The sequence below is a fragment of the Akebia trifoliata genome, chromosome 14 (genome assembly GCF_017979445.1).
Source record: "Akebia trifoliata isolate Shusen 1 chromosome 14, ASM1797944v1, whole genome shotgun sequence".
NCBI lineage: Eukaryota > Viridiplantae > Streptophyta > Magnoliopsida > Ranunculales > Lardizabalaceae > Akebia > Akebia trifoliata.
Window position 1 is genome coordinate 6,129,957 of NC_141388.1, and position 17,345 is coordinate 6,147,301.

At 36.6% G+C, this 17,345-nt stretch overlaps 2 protein-coding genes across 3 annotated transcripts; one reads left to right on the forward strand and one right to left on the reverse strand.

Annotated features, from left to right (window-relative positions):
* The first annotated feature begins 129 nt into the window (after positions 1 to 129).
* Positions 130 to 5,188, forward strand: LOC147385828 (uncharacterized). The gene is made up of 2 exons (XM_086424664.1): positions 130 to 867; positions 1,096 to 5,188. Exon 2 carries the CDS (start codon positions 1,134 to 1,136, stop codon positions 5,019 to 5,021), a length of 3,888 nt encoding a protein of 1,295 aa, XP_086280790.1. The 5' UTR covers positions 130 to 867; positions 1,096 to 1,133; the 3' UTR covers positions 5,022 to 5,188.
* Positions 5,189 to 5,493: 305 nt separating this feature from the next.
* On the reverse strand, positions 5,494 to 17,130 carry LOC147385829 (amino acid transporter AVT1C-like). Of its 2 annotated transcripts, none has more exons than XM_086424665.1 (13): positions 16,982 to 17,130; positions 16,206 to 16,400; positions 15,213 to 15,556; positions 10,787 to 11,001; positions 10,531 to 10,554; positions 9,259 to 9,439; positions 8,909 to 9,128; positions 8,036 to 8,171; positions 7,726 to 7,749; positions 6,424 to 6,565; positions 6,299 to 6,342; positions 6,112 to 6,174; positions 5,494 to 5,924 (listed from the first exon to the last, which is right to left on the reverse strand). In XM_086424665.1, the coding sequence occupies exons 2-13, from the start codon at positions 16,385 to 16,387 to the stop codon at positions 5,829 to 5,831; spliced, it is 1,671 nt and encodes a 556-aa protein (XP_086280791.1). In that variant the 5' UTR covers positions 16,388 to 16,400; positions 16,982 to 17,130; the 3' UTR covers positions 5,494 to 5,828. The 2 variants fall into 2 exon arrangements, with proteins under 2 accessions (XP_086280791.1, XP_086280792.1); XM_086424666.1 differs by lacking the exon at positions 16,982 to 17,130 and adding an exon at positions 16,818 to 16,966.
* Between the last annotated feature and the right edge of the window lie 215 nt (positions 17,131 to 17,345).

A 17,345-nucleotide genomic window follows, 5' to 3' on the forward strand; every position in this document is an offset into this window, starting at 1 on the left:
GTGTCCTGTATAGTCACTCTAGCATCATTCATTCATTTATTTATTTATTTTTTTTATTTTGTTGCTTACGGTTACTGCCTCCTCTGCTCGCAGCATTAACTCAACATGTGAACCCCAACTGCTCGCAGCAGTAACATAGTGTAACTTATATAACAACTACCATTGAGTACTCACCTGCACTGCCAGCACACCAACTCAATTCCGTGCAGGAATGGTGAACATCTCTTCTACATCTTCAGTTCTTCTTCTTTATAGTTTTCTCTTTCGTCCTTTATAATTATACATAATAATCTTTCAATCTCCCTATTTTCTTCTTTGTCCTTCTCTGAATCTTAGTTCTATCTGTCGAAATCTTCACACCAATTTTGTCCATTTGACAGCTGTTCCTTTCTTACTCAATAGTTTGTGCTTCTCCTCCCTTACTGTATTTTCAGGTTACTCTCTTAACTTTTGGTCATTTTTGGAAGGCTTTTCTTCTTAAATTTAATGCATTTCTTGGAACCCACTTCAAATATGAAGTCTGGGTAGATCATCCTTGCTTGCATTTCTTGCTTTTGCTCTTGAAAGTGAGTCTGTTTAGTGATTTTAGACTAATTTGAATTTGATTAACTGTTTTTATTTTTATTTTTATAGTCTTGTTTATGTTTCAAGAAATGGGTATGTTGTATTCTTAAAGAGTTGCATTCTTGCTGCCTTTCAACTCCCACTTTTATTGGATCCATTATCCTTCTTGATTGTTCTCTTGAAGCTGGTCACGTAAAACCCTACATTGAAAGTGTTCTTGAGTGGGTTTTTGATAAATTCTGAGTTTGGGCTTCAAGATTAGAGTCTCTGAAAGTTAATTTCTCAAGAGGAGACTTCTTAAAGGTAAATTATTCTAAACCTGTTTCTACATGATTTGCACTGTTTCTTGTCTAAGAAGTCTTGGCTTTCCACAACCCAAATATCAGTTCTCTCAGTTATATCTAGAGAAATCTCAGACTATAAAATCTGTCTTTGTAGTTTCTTTCCATATCTTTGCATGCTTTGCCATTCTTTCTGATAAAAGTAGTGTATTTACTTGAACCATTTCCCTATTGTGGATTTGATTGGCAGAGCTCAGGTGCTGATTAATCTGTTTATTAAGATTCAAAATGGCTTCTCCCATATCAAGATTGGTGCTTTTCTTGGTGATCTTCTTGTGTTCTTGGAACCCATCAGTAGGAATTTCAGAATTCCAAGCACTGATGGCATTTAAATCGGCAGTAAGCGATCGAAAAGCGCTCTCTGATTGGGGTATAAATTCTTCTATTTGTTCCTGGACAGGGATCAATTGCAAAGATGGCAGTGTTGTTTCTCTATCTTTACCTCATTTGGGTCTACAAGGGGTTCTTCCTCCGGTGCTTGCAGAACTATCAAATCTTGAACTACTCAATCTCGCCGATAACCAATTTTTGGGCCCAATTCCATCTCAGCTCTGGAAGCTTAAAAATCTTGATACCATTGATCTTAGCTTCAACTTGCTTAATGGGAGTCTCTCTTCTGATGCCCAAAACCTAAGAAAGCTCCAAAAGCTGGACCTCAGCTCGAATAGCTTATCGGGCACATTAAACCCTGCTCTTTGCTCTTGTTCAAATCTTCAAATCCTGGATTTAAGTTCAAATTCCTTCACTGGAGAAATCCCAAATCAAATCTCTAGTCTCTCTGGATTGCAGATTCTGGTTTTGGGTGGTAACGGACTTTCCGGTCCAATCCCATCGACCATTGGTAACCTTTCGGCTCTTCTTGTTCTTGATCTGGCGAATAACTTCCTCTCTGATAGCATTCCTGTAAGCATTGGGGAGCTAGAGAGGTTGCAAACCTTGGATCTCTCCAACAATTCGATTACAGGCATGATTCCTCTAAGCATTGAGAGGTTGACTCCATTGAGACATCTCCTTGTAGGGCATAATATGTTCATGGGTTCCTTGCCTCATGGACTTAGCAATCTCAAGAACTTGGTTAATTTGGAGGCACCCTCTTGCGGTCTCAGTGGTCCAATTCCCGATGAAATTGGCGACCTACAGAATGTTGAGAAGATCGATCTCTCAAACAACCCATTACAGTCACAAATACCTTCATCTATTGGGAAATTGCAGAACCTCGCAATTTTAAACCTGGTTAGTGCAGGAATCAATGGGTCGATCCCCGCGGAGCTTGGGAACTGCAAGAAACTAAAAAGTGTTTATCTATCATTTAATGATCTTTCCGGAGTTCTTCCGGATAATCTCATGAGCCTATCGGATTCTATGATCTCATTCAGTATCGAACAGAACCGGATTGAGGGGAAACTTCCAAATTGGTTTGGTACATGGCATTCCGTTGAATCAATCCTATTGGCATCAAACAAGTTCCATGGCAACATCCCATCCATATTCGGCAAGTGTTCGTCTCTGACTTACCTCAGCCTCGGTAATAATCAGTTATCAGGCACAATTCCTTCGTTTCTCTGCAACAGCAAATTCTTGTCGGAGCTTGATCTCGAGAACAATTTCCTTACTGGGATGATCGACAAAACCTTTCAAGATTGCAGAAACCTCACCCAACTTGTACTAAGTCGAAACCAGCTTACTGGGTCCATCCCTGGTTATCTATCCTACCTTCCTCTTCTCATTCTTGAACTTGATTATAACAATTTTTCTGGTAAGATTCCGGAAGAATTATGGAGCTCGAGTTCCTTATTGGAGATCAGCGGGGGCTTCAATTTTCTTCAGGGGAGTCTGTCTCCTAAAATTGGTGATCTCAGCACCCTTCAGCGCCTCATCTTGAATAATAATAGGTTGGAAGGAACAATACCAAAGGAGCTAGGAAAATTGCAGGACATATTGGTGCTCTCATTGAATAAAAACCAGCTATCCGGGGAAGTCCCCCTGGAACTCTTTGAATGCAGATTGATGACGAGCTTAGACTTGGGTAACAATGAACTCACAGGAAGCATTCCAAGAAATATTGGAAATTTGACTCAGTTGGAATACTTGGTTCTTGCCCACAACAACTTTTCCGGTGCTCTCCCTCGTGGAATAACAGAGGGTTTTAGGCAACTCGCAATTCCAGATACGAGTTATTCCCAGCACCGTGGGGTTTTCGATCTCTCTTGGAACAAGTTTTCTGGCCTTATACCTGAACAGCTCGGGAGCTGCATTGTGATAGTAGACTTGCTTCTTGGCAACAACGATTTTATCGGAGAGATTCCGGCATCAGTTTTCAGACTCCCGAACCTCATTTCCATTGATCTTTCCTCAAACCGACTAGAAGGGAAAATACCCATCGAGATTGGCGATTCGGAGAAGCTTCAAGGTTTGACACTTGCATATAATCACCTTGAAGGTAGGATTCCTTCTGAGATTGGAAAGCTCAAGAATCTTGTTAAATTGAATCTATCTGGGAATCACTTAATGGGAGAACTACCGGCTTCAATCGGCGAACTTCAAGCCCTTTCTGATCTGGACCTCAGCAATAACAACCTTTCTGGTCTGCTACCTCGTTCGCTTTCCAATTTGATAAACATTGTCGGCATGTATTTACAACAGAACCAGATATCGGGTGACATTAATGGGTTACTCATGGAAACTGCTTCATGGCGCCAGATTGAGACATTGAACCTTAGCATGAACTTATTAAATGGTGAAATCCCGAGCTCAATGGCGAACCTCTCGTATCTGAATTATCTCGACCTTCACAACAACAGCTTTTCGGGCACTATAACAAGATATCTCGGCAATCTCTCACAGCTTCTGTACTTGGACTTGTCTGAGAACTTCTTATGGGGGCGAATCCCACATGAGTTGTGCTATCTTACTGATCTTAAGTTCTTGAATCTTTCGGGTAACTTGTTGTGTGGTCCAGTTGTGGATTGTGGGAAGTTCATGAGTAGATCATTTCTGAATAACAACAACAATCTCTATGGATCTTCAGAAGAGATTTGCATAGAGGAACCCACACAGAAGAGACACCTATTTGAGGCCATTCCAGCAATTTTGGCTCTATCCTTGAGCATCTCTTTCTCCATTGTCTGCTTGGTCGTTATCTTCCTCAAGTGGAAGCCCATCTTGCAAACCTCGGCAAAAATGAGAGGACCCCCGAGTGATAACATCACTGCCAAATTTGAGAAACCTCTGCTGCAGTTAACAGTGTCTGCCATCTTACGCATCACGAACAATTTCTCCCAATCAAATGTCATTGGTGATGGAGGATCAGGAACTGTGTATAAAGGGGTCCTCCCTAATGGGCAGATGGTCGCAATCAAGAAGCTTGGGAAGGCAAGGGACCAAGGAAGCAGAGAATTCATGGCAGAGATGGAGGCAATAGGGAAAGTTAAACATGGAAACTTGGTTCAGTTACTGGGGTACAGCTCTTCTAGAGATGAGAAGCTTCTCATATATGAATTCATGCCAAATGGGAGTCTGGAGCAATGGTTAAGGAACAAAAGTGAGACTATGCAAGTGTTAGACTGGAAAAGAAGGTTGAAAATCGTGAAAGGAACGGCACGAGGGCTTGCTTTTCTTCACCATGGAATTTTTCCTTGTGTGATTCATCGGGATGTGAAGGCGAGTAACGTACTCTTGGATCATGACTTTGAGCCTCGGGTTTCGGATTTTGGATTGGCAAGGGTAGTGAGAGCTTGGGAGACCCATGTGACTACTGAGATTGCAGGGACATTTGGGTACATTGCTCCGGAATATGGTCGGAGCTGGAGGTCCACAACAAAGGGGGACGTGTACAGTTTTGGGGTTATACTATTGGAGATGGTTACGGGGAAAGAGCCAACGGGTTTGGCTTTTAAAGACCTCGAAGGGGGGAATTTAGTGGGGTGGGTTAGGGAGATGGTCACGACAGGAAAGGGTGTCGAGAGCTTAGATGGAGAAGTTTGTGAAGGAAATATGTGGATTGATCAGATGCTTGAGATGCTGCATTTGGGTCTTATCTGCACCAGTGAGGATCCCATGAAGAGGCCATCCATGCAACAAGTGGTTCAGTATCTTGCATACATTAGAGCGGATTAGTAAGTTGTTACTTGCACATGTGGGGTTCAAAGCTCAAATCTTCTCAAATGTTTCATGCTTTTGAAACAGGATAAGTTGTTTGTAGAGTACTTAACGAAATGTAATTTTCCTTTTTTTTATATTATTATTCCTATTATATATCGCAATGAAAACATGTTTTAAGATATTGTCCCAAAAATTTGAAATTACATCTCACAACAGTTAGAATAACTGTTAACAGTTGCATAACATCAAAACTATTACAAAGAACGATTTAAAATGTTATACATCTTGAAATGTCTGGATCACAATTTGAATGAAACACTGATTTTGAAATAATATTATTTGATTGCCTCGATCAACATAAATAGCTTTTCTTCTGATCAAATGACAAATTGTTAGGATAATTTTAAGAAAACAAGAAATAAGGGAAGGAAAAGGCAAGAGATTGTAGAGAGGAGAAGCAAATTGCTCAAATAATCGATAGCTTCCCTGAATTGAAACAAGGCTATATATATGTATAATCTGATACAAGCAAGCAAATAACTGAAACAAAACAATCAAATAACTAATGAAATAATGCCAAACAATAAGGAGATAATGCCAACAAAAGAGGAACTCACTAATGCTGTATGTCAGCTTCCTATGGTTCCACTAACACAACTGACTTTGGCAGTTAAGACACGTATCACAAATCCTCTGAAGTTACATTCTAAACCAAAAGAGAGAAACAACATTGAGGCAACTGAGAATTACAAAATAAATACTGCCGTTGAATATGATCTACACAACTGAAACATATCTTATGATTGGAGGATCTTCAACGATTCAGCTCAAACTCTGCATAATCTTTGAGATAGCTGAAACAGTTCCGAAGGCCGATGATATAACTCCCACAACAATAATCAAAATACAAAGGGACCCCTGCAAAGAAACAAAGGTTTTATTGTTTTTTAGTGACCAATAAGAGAATTACATAAATAAATAAATAAAATCTTTTAGGTGATCAATGGTGAGGTCCACAGAGTAACTTGCCTTATTTTTGATGGAGAAGTAAATAAATCATATAAAAAAGTGAAGATGAGATGCTACTTCGAAATTGTGTGCTTACCTGCAACCGAGTAATTTTACCCCTTAATATGCTTAGAAAGCAAGCACAAGGGAGGATCAAAGTCTGCAATAAAAATGATGAAAAATGCACTCTTAGTGTAATAATCTTTCTTAATTCAATCCTTTTAATAACAGATATTCAGCTGAAATTACCAAAACATGAAATAGAGAAGTTCAAGAAAACTCACTACAAGCATGGTGAATAAAGATCCAATCAATGCCATCACCAGACCTGGAAGATGATTAGAAGATTGATCAAAATAGACCTAAAAGATTTATTACTTGATGATTAGAAGGATGAAAAGAAACTTACCAAAGAAAGGTATACTGAGGCCCACGATTAATGTAGAGATCACCAATGTTGTTCTGATAAGGATCGCGTACATATGAGATTTCATATGGTTTGATGGTATAAGCTCCTCTAGACTCAATGCCACTGGCGACATTGTTAGTGCATATGTGAATTCCAATTAAGGAAACTAAATAACTCTAATTTGGATTAATATTGAACTAAGGAAAAAAATCAAGAAAAGCATGGAAGGGAACATTTTGATGAAGTAAGAAAGCCTGACACTAGTTTTGAAAGTGTGCCAATTCCATCTTGAAAACAAGGTGTTTGGGTGGTTCCCACTTTGCATCCCCTCAGAATGACTAAAAAATATAGGAGGAATTTTGATTTAAAAAATTAAATTGATACTCAAAGTAGATTAAAACATAAATAAGTCCGACTGATCATGATGCTTTCAATGAAAGTACATTGCGAATCACTGCAAAGATAATCTCCAATGGACTAACAAGAAAAAAAAGAGATGTAATTATGAGAAAATAACGGGTGACTCTTTCACCAAAAGATGGGTCATTAGAGTCTACAGCCACAGCCAAGCCTAGCGTGGCATGCCATGCCATGCAAGATTGTAGTTTCCCTCAACCTCTCTTTTTGAGGTTTCCAACGCTCACTAACAATTGAGATGTATGCGATTCTTTTCCTATCCAATGTAGGACTAAAATTCTCTAATAAAAAAGTTTAAGTAGATCACTTGAGAAGAAAATTTTCATTCACAAAATTGTTATCTGATTTGAACACTTACATGTCCTCACTATAAGTGAAAGAAAAATTCAAATAAAGGTCCCACAACCTACACTTGATCAAAAAAAAAAAGAGACAAAAACATATAACACAAAAACTGATGGTAGCATTTTATTTTAAGTATTTTTTCCCATAAATATTTTGTCAGCTATATTTTTGTTTCACTCTTGCGCTTGTCCAAACCGAACCTAGGCAAATAAAATAACAGTGTTTTTTTTATATTTTATTTTACTTCAAAAGTGCAAGATGAAGACTAAAAATGACATGAATAGAGATATTACGAAAAGATATTACAACAATGCCTTCCAGGAAGATATAGTTCAAAATGGAGTTGAATGAAGAAATAGGATTCATGTTGCAGGCCAATATTTGTAATAAAATAGAGATAATGATTCGTTTAATTCATAAACAAAATTTGGAACCAATTCTTAATAATAAGTAAAATACTAAACTCTTTCCTAAAGAAGAATTTTACTTGGTAACCTCTGAAGACTAGTTTTACGTTATTTCATAATTCCAGGTGAAAGGATATTTGGTGAATGGGTTAACAACCTGCAAAAACGTAAACCCAAGAAGCAAGTTAGACTCACACAATTCTTGATTAATGACTTTATACCTACATGTGCTACGAGTCTCAAATGATCTACTTGTGATGCTATGCATACTCAATGTGGTTCTGACATAAAAACTGATGTAATCTTTTTGTTCTTCTCCTAAAAAAATTATCTACACATGTTTCGGTTATTAAGCTATTTCCACATACCAAAATTTTAGAGACTGACATGTTATGGAAGGGAAACATAAAGGGAAGAGCTATAGAAGGGATGTAGAAGCATACCGTAGTCCAGACAGCAATCTTGGTAGCAACCAAATTTTGGGGCATGTTGAGAGTGAACTGTGATAATATAGTCTCCCCAAACATACTGTATCCCATCACAGCAACTCCCGCATACAATACCGTAACAACAGCAAAACTGCAAGTATATTTTAAGTTGAAGTTTACTAGGCGAAACAAAAAAAAAAAAAAAATTCAAGTGCATCCCTTTGAGGTTAGATGACCGAATTAGTGGCCAGTAGGTTAGAAGGTGAACCTGGGCTTGTTAATTAACTCCATTTACATTTTATATAAAACGAAAGAATAATGCTGAAGTGACCTCAAGATTGTACCTCATATCGCACATCCTGACATGAAAGTGTGTATGAACCATATGCTGTTCATTGAGATACGAGTCAAAAACATCTATGATTTCTATACTCTTTCATGTCAGGATGTGCGATATGAGGTACAATCTTGAGGTCACTCCAGCACGACTCAAAATGAAATGGCTAGTTGAATACCAAGCCGGGATGAATTTATGCTATTAAATTCAAATACCAAGACTAGAATGCATTTTAAGCTATTGAATTTTAGCATACCTATACAAAAAAAAAAAAAAACATTAAACTGTAGAAAATGATTCTTATTGAGAATACTTGGATGATGCCTACATTTGGTCATTGGGTTTATAAAGATTGAAACATCCACCAATATAAAAAGGCAATCAATCAATCCAATATTCTAAAATACCTAATTGATGCAAATCTAATATCTTTAAGATATGAGATAAGATACACCATAGCATTGATACAGTGTATCTCATGCACATTATTATAATGCATTCACCTTATCACTATCATAAACAACGATAAATTGACAATAATTTAATTTTACCTTGTTAAGAGGACTGATGGGTATTGGCTTGGTTTGGCCATTGAAGTGTAGATATTAGGGAAAACGGCATGTCCTGAGTAGCAGTACCCATAGAGGCCAAGGGCAACTGGAAGTGTTGTGAGGTTAAGTGTAGTCCCACTGCTGTGGATATCAACTTTATCCACCAATCCAACCCAGAACAAGCAGATTACTACCACTATAGATGCAATAACTCCCCCAGCTGAAATCAAATCAAATCAAATCAAACATCATAAACAATGGTGGGGCCCACTTGGAGATCATGCCGATATTTATATGAATTTAAGTTTTATAAAGAAGCCAGATGCTCAAAGAAATTAATTACAACACACCTGAAATGTAACTTAGAACACTGAGGTCTCGAAGCCACACAGTAGGAAGAACAGCAAGAGTGCTCATCAATGCAAATAGATGGTGGGAGTTCAATACAAAACTTCCTAAGCTTATATGTGCATTGGGGAATAAGGATGACAAGTTATCGCTCTCCAAAATTATATATTCCACGCAACAAGCCTGCATTGAGAGAAGATATGGTGATAGATTATTTTGGTTATCTTCTAGATCCTAAATCATGTTCTCCCTCGTTAAAATGTACCACGGTACATGATGATCCCTTAATATCTGAAAAAGTTTGCTCCGATGGAGGAGAAAATTTTGAATCGTTCTCCCTAAAAAAAAAATGCCATATCGCACTTTTCTACCCTGCTAAATGCTTGGCCACTCTTCGGATAATTTTTTTATGCATATAAAAGTCAATATAGGATTTCACAAAATCCCAAATTGACAATTGCAGGATGTCACATGCATTGAGAATTTTCTTAATCTGTAAAATGCTAGATTAATTTTTCTGTGTGGTAGGTAAGAATATTTCACCACCCATCACTTACATAAATGTCAGTAGTCAGGCAGATTTACAGTGGGGCAATTGCCCCAAGAATATATATTTTTTAAATTACATTCTACCCTTAAGGGTTTGATGTATTTTGAGTTTGCCCTCACCACACTCAAGTTTTGGGTTTATTAAAATCCTTCTATTTGATTAATATTTGACAATTGCCCTCACCAACATTGATGACATTGCCTCTTGACTTCGGCCTTCTCTTATAACTAATAAGAAATGACCTGGATACTCTTTTTTTCAACCTCTAACAAAAAAACCCATAAATTTTTTTGTTTCAAAATCATTCGTCTTCATATTCTTCTACCTTATCAAACAACTATAGTTTGCCCTCACTACAAAAAAATAACGGCTCCACTCCTCTCAATAGTCTTAGAATCCTCTAACAATATATTTGAGCATTTTTCATCATGAGTTTCACGTACAAGCCAAGGGTACAAAGAGTGGCAAGTGGCCTTTTTGGGTGAGATCAAACTGTGATCCCTTAATTTTCTTCTTGTCTTTGTTCATGGAGAGGAGTTGGACATCAGTGGGCGACATATGAATCAATATGTGGGGCCCACTGATATCAAAACCCACGTCTCTTCTGCGGATGAGTACAATTCTCGTTTTCAGTTTTCACATGATCAGGGGTATTATAGTAACAACACCCATTAGAAAGCTAAAAAATAGAAGTACAGGATTCAATTGAGCCAGCAATACTTACGTACAATTCCACGTATAATATTATCTGCAACCACAACATAATAGAAACAAAAAAAAAAAAATATACGTCAGCCACATTCATCCAAATTTTATCTAGAATGGACAGATTAAGGGATTTTGAATTTTAATTGGGAGAATTATAGTGTCCAAATGTGCAACCAACGGATGCGATGGGAAGATATTTTTATGGCTTCCTAGGAACACTGATCCCTAGGAAACTTGAGATAATTGGTAAGTAGTTGTGCTGAAGGACTAACCGAAATGGCAAGTCGGCCTGTGGTACCAAAAGCCGCCTGGCCGATGTCTGGGTATGTCTCAAGCCCGGGTTCGCTATCCAAGCAATGGCGTAGGAGAACTCCAGTATACCACGAGATCATGGCGAATATGAACAGTACCGAGAGTCCAACCCATCCTCCTTCTTTAACTGCATATGGTGTAGATAGGATTCCAACTCCACACAGAACGTTTATGCCTGCATTTCATGTTGCCATAGTCAAGTAACACAGAAATAGTAATTAAGAACAATAAAATTACCATTAACATCACATGGTAGCTTCAACATTGTCTCAACATCATCTGTCTTCTATAATAATTCGAGATTTGATAGATATGGTGGGCTTGTTTTGAATCACATCACAAGCAATTAGAATCTTAGTGCAACAGGGCTTGTATAATAATATAACTTTTTTACTTTTAAAAGTTGAAAATTTTCTTTAGATTAGTTTAAAAATGATAAATTACCATTTTGTGAACTGAATATGATGAAATTCCAATTTCGTATAACTGTTCATTTTAGTTCCCAAAATGTAAACAAAGAGATCTTAGGTTTTTCAAGTGATGTTCTCACAGGTTTAAAGGGACAATCTTGCTGATATTTTTATTCCAAAGTAACAATCTCATTGGTTTAAAGTAGCGAACCTGTGAGATCATCACTTGACAAACCTGCAATCTAGGTGTTCATATTTTGGAAATTAAAATGAATAGTGAGTTGGTATCGAAATTTCATCAAAAGTTGATAACGTTTTGAGAAATTTCTCTTAAAACTCATTTTAAAATGTAAAAACTCTTAATAATTTAAAAAACAAAAGAAAACTACTTCATACTTTTAAAAAGTTATTTTCTTCCATATTTATTTTCTACTTTCTAATGAAAGTAAATTATACTTGTTGTAGGACTTAATTCAAAATCTGTGTTCACTAATCAACTTTCAATCAAAGCAAAACATGACAGGCAAATTTGTATAGCCAAGAATCAAGTCTAGTAGGCACTCAATTCAGAACTACAAGTACAAATAAGATCTCGAGGAAAAATCAATGGTAGACACATCCTAAAAGTTAATCAAACTCATGTCTTAAATGATTACAAGCACATTTCCCAAATACATCCATGTGCTAAATTTGAGTAGAGTGACTGAATTGACTGTGACATCAAATCGACATGTGACCACTATGTAAACTAGACAATACATAGAATTCGGAGACTGATACATGTTAAGCATCCTCAAGAATGCTTTGACCAGATGGAAAGGGCTACTACAAAGATTATGGATATGCACACAAATATATCACATTCAATTTCTTGATTTGGTGTGATATAAAAGAAAGTTAGAGTGGCAGTTTGCCGTTTCTTAATTAACATTGAATACCATTAATTAATATCACTATTCATGTTTCATGTTTTTAATTTTTTAAATACCAATAAAGAGTAGCAGATGTTGACCTCGTAGACCAGCATACCCAAAAATTACATAGATTGTAAGATAGGATCTTTCTCAGTTATACTGTAGGCGATCCACGACAAATGGTAGACAAATTAAAGGAACAAGACTAATGATAAATTGATGACATACGCGGTTTATACGTGACTGATGTGGCAAGAATACATTATCGTTGATCTTTTTCCATGTGTATTCCAAAGAAAGAGATCTATGGTTTTGTGCCCTTACCACGTATAAACCGCGTCGATTTATCACGGCTCAAAGAACAAGTCATAGTGATGTTGATCCAATAAATAAATAAAGTCCCTGATCCAATAAATAAATGAATTGGGAAACAAGTTGCATACAGGGAAAAGAATATCTATGGTCACCATGTGTACTCTAGGGTCTATTTTAATAAAGTGGGGTCAGGAGATACGACAACAATTTCACTTGAAGAGTGAGGGATAAGTTTACAAAACCAATCGTTCGAGATAAGTATATAATGAAGAGAGTGACGACAAGTTGGCCTTTCAGATTCGAGATGCCATGTTGGTCGTTTAAAGGCAATAAGGACTTTTTTTTTTTTAATAATTAAAAGTACGTAGATAATACATATAATTATTTTTATTATAACAAAATGATATTTGTCCATTATCTTTTACTAGAAATAAATCTACCGAAAATCTTGCTTAATAAAAATAATAGAACTACAAGCAGTGTGTTTGGCACGTGCACTCACCCTTGTAAACGTAAAATGAATTGCCAGTTAGATCGGATGGTCCATCATTTTGTGGGAATTGATGGTTAAATGTTTAGCTTTTGTGAACTCATTAGTTGGGGAAAAGAAAAATTAAATCCAAATCCAAACGTCTAAGTGTTCAGGCAGAATGTTCTCAACTTCGAGCCAGGCTCGTGAGACTGAGAAATTAACACTGTTAACAACATTAATGAGGAAACTAATGTATGCGAGACAAACTCTTTCCAAACAAATGTCAGACAGACTAACCGGTAAGAGTCGTGATAATATGATCCCCCATGTGGCATACTCAATCAACTCCCTAACGTGGGGTGTGCCAGAACCATAGACTTTATGCCTCATGAGTCGATTGAGTATGCCACATGGGGGGAGTCATACTATCACCAGTCAACCAGTAAATAGCATCAACATCATCCATCATGCAATCTAACATTATGAGAAGGGTCCTAATTACCTTGGCATGGAGATAATTGGACTTCATATAATGTTGCCACATGCCAAAACCCCAAATATTATATATATATATATGGAAAGCATTTAGGGACTCTTAAGAGAGTTAAACATATTGTGTCAAATATTTTTCAAAATAAGGGTTAAAATTTTTATAATGAACTGATTTTTTTATAATGATGATTTTTATTGTAAAGAGATCATCCTCACCAAAAACAGTACATTCTAAAATTTCTTACCTTAATTTACAAGTTGAAGAATCATGGACTGTCCGATTTTTATAAATCATTTTTTATAGGGTTCGAAGTTTTGGAACATGTTGGTTTTTGGTGAGGATGATCTCTATGGTGAAGATATCATTCTCACAAAAAATCAGCTCATTCTAAAATTTCTAAGCCTAATTTACAAGTTAAAGAATCGTGAACCGTCCAATTTTTATAAATCAATTTTAATGAAGAGAACACCCTCATTAAAAATTAGTCCCATTCAGAAACTTCTAACTCATACATTTAAAAAATACTTGGCTCTCTTTAGGACCTTTGGACGCCACCACATATAAATAAGAGTTCATTTTAAGAGATATTCCTTTTCCAAGGTAAATTTCTTTCGAAAACAGTAATATCTATCATAATTTTTTTTATCCAAAATAACCGTTCTTAAAATTTTTAAAGACAATTTAAATAAATAATATAGTTACGATTTTTGACACCTTTCTTTAGGCCTAAAATAAACTAGAAGGCAAAAAAATCAAACCGTAAGGGCCAGACCCAGCTTGTTGTACGTGGTGAAATTATTGGCATACGCGGCGGCAGCAGTGGTTGGAGTGGGACCTCCCGACAAGACACATATGCTCTAAGGGACAGACCTTTATGTCGTACCTGGATCTCTAATGTAGATGGTATAAGTGAGTCATGTGCACGTCATTGATGTGGGGTCATGGACTCATGGTTCTTCGTACTTCGGTTACCTTTCTTTGTTTACAAACTACACTAATGAGCCCCTAAGGACTGTTGTCCTAGCTTCCTCAACTCAAATCTACTAATTTTTGTCTTGGGAGCGTTTAGGATGAAACATTTCGCTCCATATGACTTAGAAATTTTTAAATGGATTATTTTTTATGAGGATGATCACTATGATGAGGAGATCATCCTGAAAAAAAAATCAATTTATTCTAAGATTTTTAATCCTAATTTACAAGTTAAAAAATTAGGAGTAGTCAATTTTTTGCAAATTACTTTTGATGGGGTTAAAAGTTTTAGAATAAACTGATTTTTTTATGAGTGTTATCTCCTTATCATAGAAATCTTTCTCACAAAAAATCAGGTTATTCCAAAACTTCTAACCCATATAAAATGAAATACATTGGCAAAATATTTGGCCTTGAATAGTCCCCATTTTTTCTTTCTTCTTTATTATTATTATTATAATTTTTTATTATAATGGAGGTATCCAGACTTCTTAAAGCTCCCCATTTTTTCTTTCTTTATTATTATTATTATTATAATTTTTTATTATAACGGAGGTATCCAGACCTCTTAAAGCTCTTGACTACATATTGGGCATGTGTAGTCCCGCCCCCCAGTAAATTTTGGAATAAATTCTCAAGGGGTGATTTGAACTCAAGACCGTCACTTCATGAGCTATGATTCATGTGCCCACAGTTATAAGTACATGTGGCTCACTGACTTGTTTGTCATTATCCAATGATTAATCCTAACTATTTTATTGATAGACTAAATTTTGACAATAAAGATATAAGATCCGAACAATCGCTTACCATTAATAGAAGCTTGACCATATGAGCATTGGCGAGAAGCTGGTAGTTCATGTGAGACCCTGGAGGGTTTCTGACCCGAGCCTACCTTCTTTAAAGAAGGTTTCGTTGTAGGATGAGGAGGAAGCAAGGAATGTGAACTACGTCGTTGTTGTTGCTCTTGATGTTGTCGTTGCTCATCTGTTGTTGTTGGTAAAAAAGGCTTAATCAAGGAGGAGAGGATTTCGGGTGTGCGTCTCCTTGTTAGTGAAGAGGAGAGAAAAGAACTGCTCAATCGGGACAATGTAGGAGTGCCCAGAAACCCAATATTCGGAGATTGTACACTACCGTACATATCGATAGATTGCCTAAAATCAAGAAAACATAGTTAATTAAAAAGAATTCTAGTGCAAGGTGATTTGTGGAATTTTAATTCATAACATTGTCAAGTGATTCTCATATGACGTTTTGAAGAAGCAGAAGCGTATGGTTGAGATGTAATGATATTCCTATAGATTCGATATAGTAAATAAAGAAACTGGATTAATGATTTTTTTTTCCTTCAATCTCAGCCGTATGTCCTCAAGACAGGTTTTCTACAGATTAGTAATTGATTTCTAGTGATCAATTCCATTTGGACACGTTTGTTTGATGGTAAGTCTTGTTTGAGGCTAGTATATGATCCTAACCATCAACGTTACTCTGAAGATCAGAGAAATCCTAAATTTAAAAAGTTCTAAAAATGTCAAAGAAATTAAAGAGTAACCCAGTTGGATAAACTCTGGAGAATTCATTTTATTCCATATGATGAATAGAGAACAGAGAATTCGACTCTTCCAGTAACAAAGCATAATGATCCAAACTGGAGATTTTAAATTAAATATCTCAAAAGCCTAAAACTTATCAATCACAGCTAAGAGGATCGAGGAGACGTAACAGAACAGAAAGAATCGAACAGAGCATAACACACACACACACACACACACACACACACACACACACATACACACAGAGTACCTGTAACTCTGAGGCCAAGAAGTGTTATAAGAACTCGGTTTGTTGTGCTGTTGGCTTACGATCGAAGTATCCGAAGAATCGGAATCGTTATCGTCATCATCGACTACTTTATCAGGCACGTTCTCTACATCTTCATCTTCGCTCTCGATGTAGAAGCTCTGCTCCGAAATCGAATTCTTCATTTTTCTTCTTAAACTGCAAAATCACTCTCTCGTTAGTCGTTTTAATCCTTGAAAGAAACAAAAATGGATCTCAAAACTAAAGTCTTCTATAAACAACTAGATCTAGTGATTGAACTTGTCAAAATTGAGAGAAAAAAATAAAAGGAATCGTAGATGGAATTAATCAAATTCTCAACTCTCAAAACGACTGAATCTGCCACAACTTTGTGACTACTTCATGGAATTAAACTTCAAAAGAAGAAATTATAACCATTCTAGAAAGTCTAGAATCTTTAATTTCAGAAAGGATTTAAGAGTTAATTAAGCTACTGCAAATCTTGGATTCACTGGCGATTATATCGAATACATTTACGGAAAATTTTCTATGTTTGGTGTGCGAGCTTCTATTGAGAAACTCTACAGTAAAATAAAAATTGAGAGCGAAAATTACGATTTGCAATAAACAAGCAAAGAAATCGATCTCCAACAACAGAATATAAAAAAGTATCTCTAAAAGATTTTCAGAACAGAGATCTGAACATCGAAAAGATAAGAAATGCAGCTCTAAAGAGAGGGGGAAAAATGGCCTTTTAAGCTTTAAAAGTTAAATCAAACCTTGAAGGAGAGTCCTCGATGTCTGGATTTCGAAAGCTCTTTGAGTCTTTAACGACTTGCACAGCAGAGATACTTATAAGAACCGTGATAATCCGACTACCCCACGTGGCACACTCAATCCACTCTCCTGACGTGATAAGTTTGGAATCGTGGATCTGCACGCCTCGGGATACACATTTAACCCCACGTGCTACACTCAATCAACTCTCCTGACATGACAAGTTCGAGAATCTTCGATCTGTATGTCTCAGGATACACATTTTACCCCCACGTGGTACACTCAATCGACTCTCCTGACGTGAGAAGTTCGACAATCATAGATTTGTACGCATCGAGATACACATTTTGAAGCAAGCAACCTGCT